Source organism: Eubalaena glacialis, chromosome 11 (assembly GCF_028564815.1).
Source record: "Eubalaena glacialis isolate mEubGla1 chromosome 11, mEubGla1.1.hap2.+ XY, whole genome shotgun sequence".
Classification (NCBI taxonomy): Eukaryota; Metazoa; Chordata; class Mammalia; order Artiodactyla; family Balaenidae; genus Eubalaena; species Eubalaena glacialis.
The window spans coordinates 65,375,911-65,393,870 of record NC_083726.1 but is presented as its reverse complement, the minus strand read 5'-3'; the positions used below and the strand labels follow the sequence as shown (position 1 = coordinate 65,393,870).

At 47.7% G+C, this 17,960-nt stretch overlaps 2 protein-coding genes across 2 annotated transcripts; one reads left to right on the top strand and one right to left on the bottom strand.

Annotated features, from left to right (window-relative positions):
- Positions 1-816: 816 nt before the first annotated feature.
- Positions 817-17,752, bottom strand: FAM186B (family with sequence similarity 186 member B). The gene is made up of 8 exons (XM_061206663.1): positions 17,657-17,752; positions 16,612-16,837; positions 11,551-11,733; positions 7,765-9,418; positions 7,087-7,279; positions 4,815-4,993; positions 3,926-4,111; positions 817-1,076 (listed from the first exon to the last, which is right to left on the bottom strand). The coding sequence occupies exons 1-8, from the start codon at positions 17,750-17,752 to the stop codon at positions 932-934; spliced, it is 2,862 nt and encodes a 953-aa protein (XP_061062646.1). The 3' UTR covers positions 817-931.
- On the top strand, positions 14,218-15,100 carry LOC133100652 (large ribosomal subunit protein eL6). Its single transcript, XM_061204997.1, has one exon. The coding sequence runs from the start codon at positions 14,218-14,220 to the stop codon at positions 14,980-14,982; it is 765 nt and encodes a 254-aa protein (XP_061060980.1). The 3' UTR covers positions 14,983-15,100.
- Positions 17,753-17,960: the final 208 nt, after the last annotated feature.

Here is a 17,960-nt window from a genome sequence, read left to right as displayed (position 1 = left end):
TGTGATACGTTGAGCTGTGGCTCAGAAATTAAATCCTACTCTGGCATCATCCAAGGGCCATCAGTTTGCATCCTACATCCTCTTCTTCCTTCCAGAATTTCAACCTTAAGCTGGGAGCAAGGATGGGTGTTCCATTCCTAAGAAACAGAATCACTGGATTGTGGGGCCTCTGAGAACAGGGTAATTTCCTAGCTAACGTTTTATCATGCCTGGTCCCTAGGTCTGGTCTGGCTAGGCGGGAGGAGGGGGAGGGGAGTGCGAGGGAGAGTGAGGATGGGGCGGTGCTCGTAAGCTGTATGAACCAACCAAAGTAGTGTCTTCCCTGAATTAAGACAATTAATTAACGGACAGGGATGGCCTCCTAAGCCCACACCATCTAGATTTGGAACCTCCGTGTCTCTATTTCTTCCATCTTTGTCCTCACTTCTTAGAGATGCACTCACCTTTGCTCCCACACCCAGTCACACCTGGCTCTGACTTGTACTCAGTATCTTCTTTTGTTCTTATCTTCTGAGCTTTCACGCTCATCATCAGTATACCAGTTACTTATTTGTCTGTGTCTCTGATTGATTTTAGAGTTACTGAGCCCTGCTGTGTGCCAGGCACTAATTATGGCCGTCTTGGCTGGTCGGCTCCTGGAGGGCAGACACAACACTGGGGGGATCCTCTGTGACTGGTTTCTAAGTCAGTGGCCAGGTGGTCATGCACCTGGTTCCAAAAATGAGTGAGTTGAGGAGGTGTGGGTTTTAGCAATGAGGCAGAAAATTTAAAAAATAAACACATCTCTATTTTATTAAAAATGTACAGTTTGGGGACTGAAGGAGGAAAGTAGTGTTTCTCAAAGTTCTAGGATTACTTAGCAGTACCCAGAGTGTTTGTTTAAAAACACCAGCTGGGAATCTGCATTTGGAACAAATTTGAGAATCACTGGCTAAGGCATGGAGCGAGGACTGGGATTGTCTCGATCCTTCTGGCTTTTTAGGGTTCCGGGGAAGGACTCGTTTGACTTTTTACAAACAAGCTCAGCTGACTCCTCTGGGTGTTCCTGGCCTTCCTTTCTTTGGGTCACTGAGGCACTGAAACAGTTAATACAGTTACCGGTTGGGGAGCAGCTGAAACAAGGCCCTGAGATGTGAGTACCCACCCAGCCCACCCGAGAGCTTCCCTGGTCGTCTCTGGGAGACCAGTCCAGGGCTGGGCCCAGACTGACCCCGATGTGGAACTGCTTAACACAACATTTCTGCCACATCCCAGCGGCTCTGCTTCCTTTCTTGTGAATCTTCCTCCCGTTTCACGTTACAAAATACTCCCTCTTCCCTCCCCTCACTCTTTCCTGCTCCTTCCTACCCATCCACGTTTCTTCCTCTCCACCCCCATCTTGGTTCCTTCCCAGAAACCAAGTTATAAGCTCTCACTTCTGTCGGCACCACATTGGAAGTCTATGAATCCATGCTCACTGCATCTCAGCACACACATGTGAACCATTGTGTACTTTGTGCAGAAATAGGCTCTGAGCAAGGGAGGGCAGGGCAGTTAGAGTCGAGGTTAAGATACTTCTCTAACTGCAGACAGCGCTTGGTGTGTACAGGCACATAGCTATCTTACCTGTCGGACAGAGAGCCCAGGGGAGACACGTGTAAGACAAAGCAGAAAAAGATCTTGGAGAAGGGCGTCAGCTGGTTTTTGAAGGACATGGTCCCAAATCACAGAGGGAAGATTAATAGCCCTTCCCCACATGCTGAGAGGACACCCCAGCGGGCGTTTGATGAGACAGGTTGCCAATGCCAGGCAGACCAGGAGAATGGGACAGTCGGTGCGAGGCTGGCCCTAGTTATGAAACTAGCTGGTGCTGTGAACTGGACAACATGGCCAGGGGAGCTGGTGAGGTCAGCAGGATCACGAAGAGGTGAGTGACCTGGACCCACACAACAGGTGGACCTGCAGATTTGAGGTGGGCCAGGGGCAGGCGGCCAAAGAAAGGGTGCACTTTTGGGAGTGGAAGCAGTGTGTCTCCAGAGGTGCACACGCACGGAGAATGCACAAAGAAAGCAGCACGACCACCACCCTAGGGCAGCAGTAGCCTGGGCAGCGGCAGATTCTCATGCCACAGTAGCAAGATCCCAAGACAATGTAGGCAGCACCCACACTAAAATCTCGGGACCAGCTTGACACACAAGTAGGTGGTGCCAACCTGGCATGTGCATAAAGAAGACAGAAGCAGCAGGGCTTGGTCTCTACACCTGGTAGTGTGATAAACTGAAAAAACTTGTGTAGAGTTTGAAAAAGGGGAAGAAAATTGTATTCACCTAAATTCCCCTGGAAAGGAGAAACTGTCTTTGCTGGGAACAATATTTTGATTAGTGTTTAAGTCTGAAGCTGAGATCCCAGTGGCGGCCTGGGTGTAGGTGGAACAGCTCTGCATGAGAGATGGGAAAGAGTTTTTGAATTTTGCATGTTAAACCAAAGAGAGAGGGGAAGAAAGGAGGCTGCTCTTTGGTACTGTTCACTGTGAATTCCTTTCCCTATCACCCCGCTAAATTTTCAGAAAGTTACCAAGATCACGAAATGCTTGGGGTTAAGTGGAGTGTGTATACTTGATATTTATGTGCACATATTCACGTGTGCGGGGTTGGTGCCTCAGGTTGAAACAGATGCCGAGCAGAGCCCAAGCACTGGCAGGGATGCAGAGGGAGAGAAGGAGCTCAGAGAGGAGAGATACCACTATGGGGGTGCTAGAGTCAGGGGCAAGTTTAGCCAAATCTCAGCAGGGTGCGGCCCCAGTTGATTTCTGGGTTACTAAACTCTGCCAGAGTTGTTTTGGTTATTCTCAGTTCTGTTTGCTGTATCCAAATCAACTAACAACAACAACAACAACACACACACACACACACACACACACACACACAGGGGAACGCTTCAGGAACTGAAAACCAGGTATCTATGTACTAGGTGGGCTATAATGTTGATGTCCAGCTGGGACTCTCAGGCCCACTTCAGAGCGGAACCAGAGCCAAGGACCAGCCTCCTTTGATGCTGCCATGCCACCCTGTCTTCCCTAAGTTCCTGTCGAGAGGATGGGGGCAGCACCAGCATTTTGCAGCCTTGGTTCTGGTTAGGTCTACACTGGCAGGCATCAGTGCCCTCTCCCTGTCAAAGATATTATTGATTGATTGATTGATTGCTGGATCTTAGTTCCCCAACCAGGGATCCAACCTGGGCCCTGGCAGTGAAAGCGCCAAATCCTAACCACTAGACTGCCAGGGAATTCCTATCCCTGTCAAAGATCTTTAACTGGGACAGGGCCAGGGCCACAAGAGGCAGCTGGGGTTAGTAATCTAGAAAGGCTCCTTGAAAGAGCCTTGAGTCTTCAATATTGACATCTTCAAGCCAAGAGAGGCAGAGTTGAACCTTCCTAACCAGAAAAGTCCCTTGTTGGCCCATTGAGTCCTGCCCGCCTCCCCTCAGCTGCTCTTCCCAGGGGCAGTTCTAGAAGGCAGTAAGGAAATGACAATGCCAAAGATGGGCCCAGTTTATCCTGGGATTTTTGGTCTCTCTTATCTCTCCATACCTGCACTTGGCTCTCCTTGACAATAACCCCCAGGCCTAGGGCAAGAAACACCTCTTGAGCAATTCATGTGCAGCCCAGGAAGCAAGTGGGAAGGAAGGACTTCTGTCGTGATCTTCTGAGATGCCGTGTGGAGTCCTTTGAGAGAACTAGAATGGTGCTGGTGTGGGGACCCAAGCTCATGGCCAATGAGGCAGGTAAGCATCTCTCTGTCTGATGTGGTACAGTAAATGAGGTCATTATTAATGTTTGGAAAGATAGCTGTTGGGCGGTTGGACACAGGAAGTGTGTACTCTGGCCCCTGCCCTTGGTGGGCAGATCTCCCTGAATCCAGATTAACCGTCCAGCCTTGCATCTTACCGGGCCTTGAGGGACATCAAGCTTTTGTGGTAGGAGGAATGCACATCCAATGCCAACAGCCGGGGAGTATCTGGGTACCCCCCTAGCTGGTCCCAGGACAGGCTGGTGGGGGTCTTCTTTTCTACTGGGTGACTGGAGGAGGCCACATCAGTCTTCCAGATGGCCTCCAGCTGGTTCCCCTGTTGGCTGGGGTGTGAAGGTTGAAAGTGTAAGAAGAGATGAGGAGGTAGACTTACAGAAAGGGAGAGACTGGGAAGCAACAAGCTCTGCAGGGTTTTCTTCCCTTCTCAAATAGTTGTCACTGCCTTCCTCGCCGCATCTCTTCCCTTCCCAACTCTAAATCTCACCTCCTTGGGTCTCCTCTAGCTGAGGAACTACTGGAAGAGGCTGCCGAGACAGCCCCTGTTCCTCCAGGCACATGCCCTGGGCCTGAAGCCCTGAACTGGCCACACTAGGGGGGTTTGGATGTGGCTCTTCTTGGCTGCCCAGAGACTCGTGGTGTCTCTCTTTGAGCCCAGGGGTCACATGGTGGGAAAGATCAGGTTGATTTATATGGATGGACCAGTGGCAGGTGCCAGACCAATGCTCAGGGTAGAAATGGTTGTAAGTTCTCAGCTGTGGGTCCCAGGAGTCTTTCAGTTGCATAGTTTGAAACATACTTGGTCAGGCTGTGCCGTGAAGCCCACACACCACATACACACATACTCCCATCTGGGCCAATGGCCAGAGCTGGGCAGGCAGCTAAGAAGCCAGGTTCCTTGCAACTCATGGGGTGAGCTTTGCCTGTCTGTGCCTTCACTGAGCTGCCAGCCCCCCCTAAGTCTGGTCACCCCTGCTCCCTGCCTCCCTCACCCACCTAGCCAGCTGCCCCCGGCTTCCGTGCACCTACTGGGCCATCCGCAGGGGCACACATTGCTGGTGCTTGGTCATAAAGAGCTCCAGGTGTTGCTTGCATGAGGGGCTGCTGGAATGGATGTGCCGCAGTAAGGATGAGGGAGGCTTGCTTTTCCTTGACTTTGGGGAGGTGACCACAAGGTTGTTCAGGTTAATGTTCCACTCCTGCTGGAGCTAAGAGGAACCAGCAGAGAGGCATCAGGGAGACAGGAATTCATCCTCTCTCTAGTGCCAGAGGAGGCATTGCCTGACTTGGGGCAGAGCAGAAAGGGTGAGGCCCAGGGAATGCCTCCAATTAGATAAGCCTGGGACCTCAGGGTATTGCATTTGCCAGAAATTCCTTGAATTGTTCTTTGCTGGTTTAGTTCCTGTTTTCTCCTTTGTTGTGGAGAATCTGGACAATGGGCAAAACAGCAAGGAAAAAACTAAAGGAAACCAGAGCAGCTGGAACTGTGAGAGACTCATGTTACGGGGCCAGGTTGTGTCAGGAATGCTCTCCGAGTCTTGTCATTCAGCCTCTGCCCTGGCCTTGGGGAAGGAGCTGGAGGAACCCTCACAGCCACCTAAAGAATTATTATATATATGGTCCCTTTCCTTCTCAACCTCAAAACCAATTTAGCAAGTCAAGACACCTACAGGAGGTGATCAGGACTAATATAAGGTGATAGGAAACTGAATTGGGAGATATCCCCATGGCCAAGGCTCTTCCAACTGCCTGATGCCCGCACTTAACACTGAATCCCTCAGGACACTGCTTCCCCCAGACTCTGGCCATGGCTGCTCAGGACTCAGGGGGGTAACCTCCTGGCCCAACCCTAGAGGAGATCTCAGCAGATTCTGAGTCACTGCTGTGGGATTCTCCAATCCCTCCAAGCCATCAGCTAGCCTCCTGTGGACCATGTCAGCACTCGTTGCTTTTCTGACCCTGGTAGCAGGGGAAAGAGTAGAGGAAACTGAAGGCAGACCTTAGAGAATAAAAATAGGTCAAACCCAATGGATTAGGACTCCGAATGACTTTGGACTCTCAACAGCAACACCAAAACCTAGAAGGCAATGAATGAGCAGTGCCTTCAAAATTGTGAGGGAAAATGAATTCTAACCTAGACTTCTGTATCCAGGCAAACTGTCAATTAAGAGTCAAGGGTAAGGGGACTTTCCTGGTGGTGCAGTGGTTAAGAATCTGCCTGCTGGGCTTCCCTGGTGGCGCAGTGGTTGAGAATCTGCCTGCCAATGCAGGGGACACGGGTTTGAGCCCTGGTCTGGGAGGATCCCACATGCCGCAGAGCAACTAGGCCCGTGAGCCACAACTACTGAGCCTGCGCGTCTGGAGCCTGTGCTCCGCAACAAGAGAGGCCGCAATAGTGAGAGGCCTGTGCACCGCGATGAAGAGTGGCCCCCGCTTGCCGCAACTAGAGAAAGCCCTTGCACAGAAACGAAGACCCAACGCAGCCAAAAATAAATAAATAAAAAAATAAAAATAAATTTAAATTACACTATTAAAAAATAAAAAAAAAAAAGAATCCACCTGCCAATGCAGGGGACACAGGTTCAAGCCCTGGTCTGGGAAGATCCCACATGCCGCGGAGCAACTAAGCCCATGCACCACAACTACTGAAGCCCACGTGCCTAGAGCCCGTGCTCCATAACAAGAGAAGCCACCACAATGAGAAGCCCGCGCACCGCGACGAAGAGCAGTCCCCGCTCGCTGCTACTAGAGAAAGCCCGTGCACAGCAACGAAGACCCAATGCAGCCAAAAAGAAAAAAAAAAGTTCTACCTCGTAACAACAAAAACAAAGCACATTAAAAAAAAAAAAAAAGAGAGAAAGTAGGGGAGCTGTCCCCAGAGAGAAGCAAAGGGAGTCGCCAGCACGAGGGTGAAGAAGACAGCTGTGACCAAGCCTGGAGAGCAACCAGATCAGACAAGAGCAGGACAGGGAGACCCACAGGGGAGGGAGAATCTGAGCACAGAGTCGGGACTGCAGGCTCCAACTACCTCCCCTCCAGAAGAAGCTTTCTTGTCCAGCTCCTTTAGAGGGTCCCTCCCTCTCTTGCTCTCCCCATATATGGAGATTGGAAAACTGGCCTTCCTTACACTCAGGCTGTCTCCTGCCTTCCCCTCTTCCTGGTTCAGAGGCTTTAATCTGCTCTCTTATTTCCCAACTGCTCCCCCGTGCCCAGGTACACCCCACAGCCCCATGGCTCCACCCTGGCCCCATCCCTGCTGGCTGTGCTGACCCCTGAGAAGGTCGCCGGGTGGGAGGCCCACCTTGGGGAACATGGTCACCATGCTGCTCAGGCACTCTCGGCGCTTCTCCTCCAGGTCCTTCTGCTTGTCTGTCCAGGCCTGCAGCTGGAGGTTCTGCAGGCGGTCGATGTTTTCCAGGAAGAAGTAGAGGTTCTGGTCCTTGTAGGCAGCCCCAGCTTCTCGCACAACTTGTACGTGGTTGATCACTTCTTGTCTGGGAAGAGAAGGAAGTGATTTAGTGGGTGAAGGAGCCTCCTCCTGCCCCCAACTCTCTGTTAACCGAGATGACTCTGTGTCTGTGAGAGCTGGGGAAAACAGGGAGCAGAGAAGCAGGAGGTGATGTCAGGTGAGGAGGCTCGGGCTGGGCTGGAAACAGGAATAGAAAGTAAGGCAAATGGGGGAGTGTGTTAGGCGGGTTACGGACAGGGCAGTAGGAAGACAGGAAAAAAGGCTTACAGGAAAACTCACTAGAGGGAGAGCAGTGTGTAAGTGCTTGACCTCCCACACCTTCAGGGCTGCCCAAGGCTCCGAGGTCAGGTGTCCTTCGCAGGTACCCTCCCTCAGGGGAACCTTGTCCAGGCCTGGGGTGATTCTCCCCATCCCACTTGCCCCACGCTCCTCCTTTCTCACTGGGTTCTGGCTCTGCCCATATATTGCAGCGGTGTGGGTGGGTGCGGGTGGGTGCCAGGGAGGACCTACCGGAGGCTCTGGAAATGTCTGTAGAGGATGTACTTATGGCACAGGCACCACAGCTTGAGCGCGTTCGGCTCCACGGCGGTGGTGGTGAGCTCCCGCACCTTGTTGCGCAGGTGGTGGGGCAGCCCCAGCTGATCCTCCTCAGTCAGGAGCCGCAGGTTCTTCCTCTGGGCCTCCACGTCCATGTGGTATACCTTCTCCTTCAGAGTTACTGGGGATATATGCAAAGGGGGCTGGGTCACCTTTCGGAGGGATGTCCCCATGACAGGAAGGGAGGCCGTCTTCTTGGGCTTTGTGGGAACACAGCGAGCCCGTGGTTTCTGAGTAAACTCGGCAGAACTCATGGTCCTCTGGTTTCTGGGGGCAGGCTGCTGGGTCTTAGGGGACCTGGGCAAGTGTGGCCTCCTGCCTTGGTAAGCAGATTGGGCCCGGCTTGGGGGAGGAGCCAGTGATGCCTCCTCCAAGTCCCTCCATCGACTGGTGGGCATGAAGCCCATTCTCTCCACGTCCTCTCCTGTCTGCTCCGGCCCCCTCCACGGGCCCCCGTGCTCCTGGTCCAATCTCTGCTGCCGCCCGCTTGCTGCCTCCCCCTGCTGCCACTGCCGCCGCTTCTCCCGCTCCAGCAGGGCCCACTTCTCTTGCCACTGCAGCCACATCTCCTCCTCCTCCAGCCACTGCTGCCTTCGCCTCTCCCAGCTGAGTTCCTCTTCCCAGTGCTCTGGCTTGCTCTCCAAGGCCACCTTCCTAGAGCTCTCTGGGGACAGCTCCTTCTGAAAATGGGACTTCATCTGGAGTCCTTCCTTCTCCTGGGTCACTTCCTGGAAGAAGTCCTTCTGGTCTTTGACTTTGTGGCCTGGGCTTTCTGCTGACGGTCTTTCCCATTTCTTAGGAAACTTGTGATCCATGGAGGATGGCAACACAGGCTGAAGATTTTCAGTGTCCTTGCTGCTGTACACATCTGCAATCCTTGAATGCATGGTCATGGTGGAAAGTGGTTGACATGTGGAAGGCCTAGCACTACTATCCCAGGCCATGGCCAGGGGACTTGGGGAGAGTGGTGAAAACTGCTCCTCCTTCTTGGGTTCCTGTTGGGTTTCCTCTATGACTGTTTCTTTCTTTGGGAGGGCCTCTTTCGTGGCAGGGGCTGGGGAGTCAACCAAGGTCTTGACTGAGTATTCTGCCTGACCTCTAGCAGACTGAGCCTTCTTCAGCTGGAACTCTAAAGCATGCTTCATCAGGAGAAGGTCATGGTACTTTCCCCCTAGAATTTCTACCTGCTTTAGAAGGGCATCTCTCTTACTCTTGAGGACTTGGAGGGACTTCTGGAAGTACAGCCTCTGGCTGCTGAGTTCTTTGGTCATCTCTATTTTCAGGTGCCTGTATTTGGCCTCCAGGCTTCTGTTCTCCTTGTGCTGGAGCATCAAGGCCTTGTTGAGGTTCTCGACCACAGCAGACATGTACCTGATGGCCCGAACCTCCCCCTGGTTGAACATCGTGGAGTCCAGGAGTTCCTGCAGCATGAACTTCACCTCGGAGACCCTAATGCAGGTAGTGTGCTTGTCCTGGAGCATCTGTTCTGGGCTCAGTGGCTGAGGGCAGGATATCACTTTCTGTGGGCTTTGTTCCTGCCAGCCCTGCCAGAAGGTGCGTTTGGACACTAGGAGAGGTGGAGAGAACAGAGGCAATAAACTCGCATGGATCCAAGGATTATACTGATTCTCCATACCCTGCTTAGCCAAATTCCTATCCAACCTTCTTAGGGCTTTGGCAATAAGGAGCTGGGGCATTATATGAGGCCAGGGGAGATACTGTCAGGAGAGATCTCTGCTGGGCTCAGAGCTTGCTCAGAGCTTACCTGTCAGGGTCTGTCAGCTCCACAGCACCTGCAGGACCCAGAGGGGTCTGGACCTATTCGATCCAGTTCAACCCAATTCAACACACTCCTGATCCTCCATATTTCCCTGGAGTAGAGTGATTTTTCTAATCATGCTACTTCCCAGTCTCAATATCTCTGTTTGGCTACCCATTGCCAACTATCTAAATTCTGGAAGCCCATCTGGCACTTAGACTCTAGATCACCTGCGAAGTTGTATTTCCCTTTCCTGTTACCACTGGACTGTGTTTGTAGAGAATTTATCACATGGTCCTGCAATGGTTCACATTCTTTTATAATGACTAATGTCTTTTTCCATTTTGGGGCTCATGAACTCCTTTGATACTTTGATGAGAGCAGGAAAATGTACATAAACACCAATTGTGCACTTTGTGTTCAAACCCATTCATATGCAGACTTCAGCTCCTCAGGGATGGTCCATGGTCATAGTTGTATCCCCTTGGATCTACCATGTGTAGAGCTGCTGGAGTGATTATCTTGGAGCATCCATTCATTTCTCATTCAGTGAACATCACTGGCAGACAAAACACTGGCTAACTTTGGATGAGGGGCTAAAGGAAATATGGAAATTAAATGACACTGAAATCAAGCTAGCATTTAGCTAATACTGTCAGGCCACATGCTCTAACGGTTCAGAGCATGGATTCTAGAGTCAGATAACTCGGGCTTGAATCCCATCCTTACCACTTGCTTTAGGCAAGTTTCCTAACTTCTCAGCACCTCTATTTCTGAAAAATGGGGATAATCATAGTATTTACTTCATGGGACGTAAGTAGATTATGCATGTTTAGTACCAAGCACTGTACCAGGCACCTAGAAAGTGCTCAATAACTAATCCCTAAAAAAATGAGTAAGACACAGCCTTTGCCCTCCAGAAATTTATAACCTAGCAAGGAAATAAATCAAGTAAACAAATAACTATATTTCAAGACATAATATGACAAGGATAGTAGGAGAGATTGTCTCCTTCTCCTCCACCTTTCCTTGCTTCCTCCCTCTCCCAGCTATCGACCTTGCTTGACTGGTAAGGAACCTGGCCATGAAAATCAATGGTAAAATGATAATGTTAGCTCTTGTTTATTAAGCCCTGAGTGTGTGTTCTAAGCACGGTGCCAGATGCCTCACACCACGTGGAACCCTGTAAAGTAGGCAATGCTCTCCTCACTTTGCATATGAGGAAAGTGAGGTTCAGAGAGATGAAGTAACTTGCCCAAAGTCACACAGCTAGAAATTGGGATTCAAACTCAGGTTTGTCTGACTCCGAAGCCCACGCTCTTGAGTAAGATTAAGAAGCCAGAAAACCTATGCGTGGGGCCTAGGTTTGCCACAGGCTTTCCTTGTGGATCCTTCTCTTCTCTGAGCTTCAATGTTCTCATCTACAAAATGTGGCAGTTAGATAATCTCAGGCCCCTTCTAGTGCTGAGAGGAGTAATATTTCAAGGTTGAGTCATGTTGTTGACTGGCTACTTCTGGAGTAGCCACAATCGAGAAGGTTCTAGAAGGGCCTCCAGATGAGTCTCACCAGACTTCTTGGCTCTGCATCTGGGTTTGGTTTAAGGAAAGGATGTTCCTCTAGCTCTAGCTATAAACTCCACCCTTTCTGACCTTCCAGCCTTGTTCCCCAGAACCTGCACGAGGCTGCAGCTCCAGGGAGCACCAACGAGGACCTGTCTCCACATCACACCTTCCTTCAGCCCTGAGGGACAGCCCAGAACTGCTCACTTCTCAGCTTGGGTCCACCACCCCAACCTCTTACTACTGACCATCCATCTCAGCTAAAGCTTTTGTTATGGAGGAGAATCAGAAAGACTCCCATAGACCCTGGTGTGTGACTTCTTTCCTTGAGATGGCATCCACCCCACCCAGCTCCCCTGCCAGGTGCTCCTGGAACCTACTTTGTGCCCCTTTCCTTTGTCCTTCAATGAGAGTGGAGCAGAGGGAAATGAGAGACTCGATGCCTCCTTTGGTGGCGATGAGGGAGAGAGGTAACACCTTCTCCATCACCTCGATCCATTCATCCAGGGCTTCCTCTTCCTCCTCACTCTTCCTGTTCCTGATCTCGTAGGTCAGACTGTCACCTGGAGAGAGAGTGGGAGATGCAGGCTGAGAATAGTCTGTCCTCTAGGGAGCCCCAAATAGCCCTATAGCACAGGGGTTACACCAGCAGGCTTTGAGGTTGGATTGGTTTAAACCTCTTGTTAGCTGTATGATGTTGAGCAAGTCACTTATTCCCCTGAGCCTTAGTATCCTTGCCAAAAAAGGGTTGGGTATGGATTAAATGAGATAATACAAGTGAAATGATTAACATGAGACCTGCCATGTAGAAAATATGCATAGACATAAAACAGCACTGTTGTACTACAAGGCCAGGAATGTGCCTATCTTGTTATTGCTCTATCCTCATTGCCTAGTCCAATATCTGGACAATTAAATGAATTAACTGCAGTCAACAGCCCTGCTTAGTTCTTGGGGGCAGCTGAAGGACCACTGAACCGAGAGCTCCTCAGGGGCAGGGCAGTGTGAGTAGGGGTAGGGCATATCCCTATACCATCTTCCTCCAACACTGCAGCATCCACCATACCTCACACCAGACTGAGGTCTCCTGATTGGATAACTCTGATCTTAACAGGGGTAGCATCTGACTCCAGGGCTGCATGCAGCTGGTCCACACCCAAATGGCTATACCAGTTGCTTACAGCTGGCATCAGTGCTGTTTGGCTCAGTATCCATTCAGTACTTTGAATATCACCCTTGAGTCCCTCTATAAAACAGCTAGTGTGCTCCACAAAAAACAATTAGAACTAATAAACAAATTCAATAAAGTTACAGGATCCAAAATCAACACATAAAAGTCAGTTGCATTTCTACATGCTAACAATTAACTATCCAAAAAAGAAATAAAGAAAACAATCCCATTTACAATAGCATCAAACCAATAAAATACTTAGGAATAAATTTAACAAGGGAGGTGAAGGATCTCTACAGTGAAAACCATAAGACATTAATGAAAGAAATTAAAGAAGACACGTGTAAATGGAAAGATAACCCATGTTCATGGATCAGAAGAATTAATATTGTTAAAATGTCTATACTACCCAAAGTCATCCATAGAGTCAGTGCAATACCTATCAAAATCTCAATGGCATTTTCCACAGAACTAGGAAGAACAATCCTGAAATTCATACGGAACCACAAAAGACCCCAAATAGCCAAAGCATTCTTGAGAAAGAAAAACAAAGCTGGAGGCATCACACTACCTGATTTTAAGCTATATTACAAAGCTATAGTAAACAAAACACTATAGCACTGGCATATAAACGGACACATAGATAAATGGGCCAGAATCAAGAGCTCAGAAATAAACCCATGCATATATGGTCAGCTAATATTTGACAAGGGAGCCAAGAACACTCAATGGGGAAAGGATAATCTCTTCAATAAGTGGTGCTGGTAAACCTGTACATTTACATGCAAAAAAATGAAATTGGACTCCTATCTTATACCACTCACAAAAATTAACTCTAAATTAATTAAAAACTTAAATACAAGTCCAGAAACCATAAAACTCCTAAAAGAAAACATAGGGGAAAAGCTTCTTGATATTGGTCTTGGCAATGATTTTTTTGGGATATGACACCAAAAGCAAAGGCAACAAAAGCAAAAATAAATAAGTGGAACTACATCAAATTAAAAAGTTTCTGCACAGTAAAAGAAATGATCATCAAAGTGAAAAGCCTCAACCTACAGAACGGGAGAAAATACATGCAAACCATGTATTTAATAAGGAGTTAATATCCAAAATCTATAAGGAACTCACACAACTTAATAGCAAAAAAACAAATAATCCGATTAAAAAATGGGCAAAGGATATGAATAGACATTTTTCTAAAGAAGATATACAAATGGCCAACAGGTATATGAAAAGGTGTTCAACATCACTAATCATCAGGGAAATGCAAATCAAAGCCACAACGAGATAGTACCTCAGACCTGTTGGGATGGCTATTATGTATAAAAGACGAGATAACAAGCAATGGTGAGGACCTGAAGAAAAGGGGACCCTTGTGCACTGTTGGTGGGAATGTAAATTGGTATAACCATTTTGGAAACCAGTATGGAGGTTCCTCAAAAAATTAAAACTAGAATTACCATATAGTCTAGCAATCCCACTTCTGGGTATATATCCATAGGAAACAAAATCACTGTCTCCAAGAGATTTCTGCATGCCCATGTTCACTGAAGCATTATTTACAACAGTCAAGACATGGAAACAACCTAAGTGTCAGTCAGTGGATGAATGGATAGAGAAAATGTAGTATATATAATGAAATACAGATAGATAGTCCCCAACTTATGATGGTTTAACTTATGATTTATTGACTTTACAATGATGCGAAAGTGATACACATTCAGTAGAAGTCATACTTCGAATTTTCAATTTTGATCTTTTCCCATGCTAGTGATATATGGTACAATACTCTCTCATGATGCTAGGCAGTAACAGTAAGCTACAGCTCTAAGTGGCCACAAAATCACAGGGGTACTTTTTCCCATCTTGCAAGATGGCGGGTGAAAAGGCTGAGAAGCCAGATACTAAGGAGAAAAAACCTGAAGCCAAGAAGGCTGATGCTGGTGGCAAGGCTAAAAAGGTGAAGCAGGTTAAGAAGGGGAAGCCCCACTGCAGCCGAAACCCTGTCCTGGTCAGAGGAATTGGCAGATATTCCCGATCGGCTATGTATTCCAGAAAGGCCTTGTACAAGAGGAAGTATTCAGCAGCTAAATCCAAGGTTGAAAAGAAAAAGAAGGTGAAGGTTCTTGCTACTGTCACAAAACCAGTTGATGGTGACAAGAATGGTGGTACCCGGGTGGTTAAACTTCGCAAAATGCCTAGGTATTATCCTACTGAAGATGTGCCTCGAAAGCTGTTGAGTCACGGCAAAAAACCCTTCAGTAAGCATGTGAGAAAACTGCGCGCTAGCATCACTCCTGGGACCATTCTGATTATCCTCACTGGGCGCCACAGAGGCAAGAGGGTCATTTTCCTGAAGCAGCTGAGCAGTGGCTTGCTACTTGTGACTGGGCCTCTGTCCCTCAATCGAGTTCCTCTGCGGAGAACACACCAGAAATTTGTCATTGCCACTTCCACCAAAATTGATATCAGTGGTGTGAAAATCCCAGAACATCTCACTGATGCTTATTTCAAGAAGAAGAAACTGCGTAAGCCCAGGCACCAGGAAGGTGAGATCTTTGACACAGAGAGAGAGAAATACGAGATTACAGAGCAGCGGAAGGTTGATCAGAAAGCTGTGGACTCACAAATTCTGTGAAGAATCAAAGCTGTTCCTCAGCTCCAGGGCTACCTCCGCTCTGTGTTTGCTCTTACAAACGGAATTTATCCTCACAAAGTAGTGTTCTAAACTTCTTACAAAGAACCTAATTAAATAATTCCGGTCCAAAAAAAAAAAAAAAAAAATCACAGGGGTAAACAACGGATACACTTACAACCATCTGTATACATACAGCCATTCTGTTTTTCACTTTCAGTATAGTCTTCAATAAATTACATGAGATATTAAATACTTTATTATAAAATAGGCTTTGTGTTAGATGTTCTTGCCCAACTGTAGGCTAATGCAAGTGTTCTGAACACATTTAAGGTAGGCTAGGCTAAGCTGTGATGTTTGGTAGGTTAGGTGTATTAAACACATTTTCAATTTACGGTATTTTCAACTTATGATAGGGTTATTGGGACATAACCCCATCATAAGCTAAGGAAGATCTATATTATTAAGTCATAACACAGAAGGAAATCCTGCCATTTGCAACAACATGAATGGACCCTGAGGGTATTACACTAAGTGAAATAAGTCAGACAGAGAAAGAAAGACAAATACTGTACGATCTCACTTATATGTGGAATCTCAAAAAAGTTGAACTCACAGAAACAGAGAGTAAATTGGTGGTTATCAGAGGCTGGGAGGTGAGAGAAATGGGGAAATGTTGGTCAAAGGGTACAAACTTTCAATTATAAGATGAATAAGTTCTGGAGATCTAATGTACAGCATGGTGACTACAGTTAATAATACTGTATTGTATACAGGCATACCTCATTTTATTGCGCTTTGCTTTATTGTTGTTTACAAATACTGCATTTTTTAAAAATTGAAAGTTTGTGCAAACCCTGCATTGTCAGATGATGGTTAGCACTTTTTAGCGATAAAGTATATTTAATGTACATTGTTTTCTTAGACATAATGCTATTGCACACTTAACAGACTACAGTAGAGTATAAGTATAACTTTTACATGTACTGGGAAGCCAAAAAATTCACATGATTCACTTTATTGTGGTGGTCCAGAACTGAACCTGCAATATCCAAGGTATGCCTATATTTGAAATTTGCTAAGAGAGTAGATCTTAAATATTCTCACCACACACACAACAAAGGGTGACTATGTGAGGTGATATGTTATTGTGATAATCATTTCACTATATACATATATATGTTTATATATAAAATAATCACATGTACACTTTAAATTTACACAATGTTGTTTGTCAATTATATCTCAATAAAGCTGGAAAAATAAAAAATAAAACAGCTAGTGTGAGTTTGCATTTAGGTTCTACCTTACTAAAAAATGAGATGTAATAATGAACCCATGACTTAGGCTTCATCACATATGCACCTAATATCACAATCTACTATGTTTTGGACAATGACATGTTTGCCTCTCTAGGGAATAGAGGTGATATGCTACGACATGAGTGGGACAATGTTTCACTGGAGAGGCGCTGCGATGTGTCTTTTGCGCCTTCTGCACCCACCACCCTGCACTCCCCTCCCAGCAAATGCCGACCTAGGGTAGGGGAAAGGAGGAGGCTGAGTGAGCTGGGACCAGTGTCCTGGGGGGAAGGCACCCGCCCTCAGGACTGCACCCACCCTGCAAACTCACCCCAGTCACCTAGCCAGTGGAGAATTTCATACAAGTGCTTCTCTTTAGTCTTAGCATCATTGGAGAATGAGGAAATTTTCTCCAGCAAGATGAATCTCTTCTTGCCCTTTTGCTCTGTCTGGTGAGATTTTGCCTTTTTTTTGAAATCATATCCTAATTCTTCCTGGAAGCGGTTGATGACACAGTTGACATTGTCCAAGATGTCTGAGAGCTGGGAAGAAATATCCTATATAGGAGGCAGCAGATTGTAGTGTTTTGGGGTGTGGACTCTGGCGCCAGATGCCATGTCCTAGTAGTGTGACCTTAGACAGTCAGTTAATTTCTTGGGGCCTCAGTTTTCTTATTTGTAAAGTGGAGATAATTATAGTACCTCTGTCACGGGGTTTTTGTAAAGATTAAATGAACCAGTATTTGTAAAGCACTTAGAACAGCGCGTGGCACATAAAATAAGTGTTAGCTCTAATTACTGTCATTTTGATTATTAAGACCAGCTCAGGGAGAGAATACTAAAAATCCACAGCGAACATTTCTTCAGAATTTCAGAATTTGCTGGGGACTTCTGGACATCTCTCCTCACAAGGATCCAGAGGCCACAGACTAGAAAAATGAGGCCCCAAGAAACCCTCAGGATCAGAGGCTCCCGTTAAAAAAATGCACAGAGGCTCATGTGCAGGGTGATTTGAATCTTTGGCCATTTCCCTGTGAGTTTCTAGGGCTCAGCTTGGGGCACTCTGACAGGTTGCCAAGAACAGACCCCAATCATGAACTCTGGGCCCCTCCTCCTGCCCTGGTAGGACCCACCACGATGTGTCTCAGGGACAACCTAGGGCTTCCCTGTGGGCTGTCTGCTTCCTGGGCCCATCCCTGCCTCGGGGGCGGTTTGATTCCAGCTCACCCTCCACTAATCTGTCCACAAACCCAGCTTGCTGAGGATCCCAGGACCCCTGAGGGCCCAGAGCTGGAATCTTACCCAAATCTGGGCTCAGTCCCCAGCCTCCACGTCAGACCCCAACAGAAGGGTGACACCCTCATCTCAAGGGGTTACCTCCTGAGCCCGAGTTAGTTGGGCAGCCTCAATTCTTGAGATGATGGCTTTCACCGACGCAGGGGTCACCAACAGTGGGGGTTCGTCTTTCCCCATTTGTGATCACTCTGTCAATCACAAAGATGTCCTGTGTCTCTGGTACAGGGGCCTGGACACACGATGTTGGCTGCTTGGGGGTTAAGGACTCCAGGGCAGCTCCTGAGTACCCTCTTCCTAGCCACAGCTCCCTGTAACTGCCAGACATCACGTTCCAACTGACCTTCTTTTCTCCAGTGACATCATCAGGTTGATTGGAAGAATGACT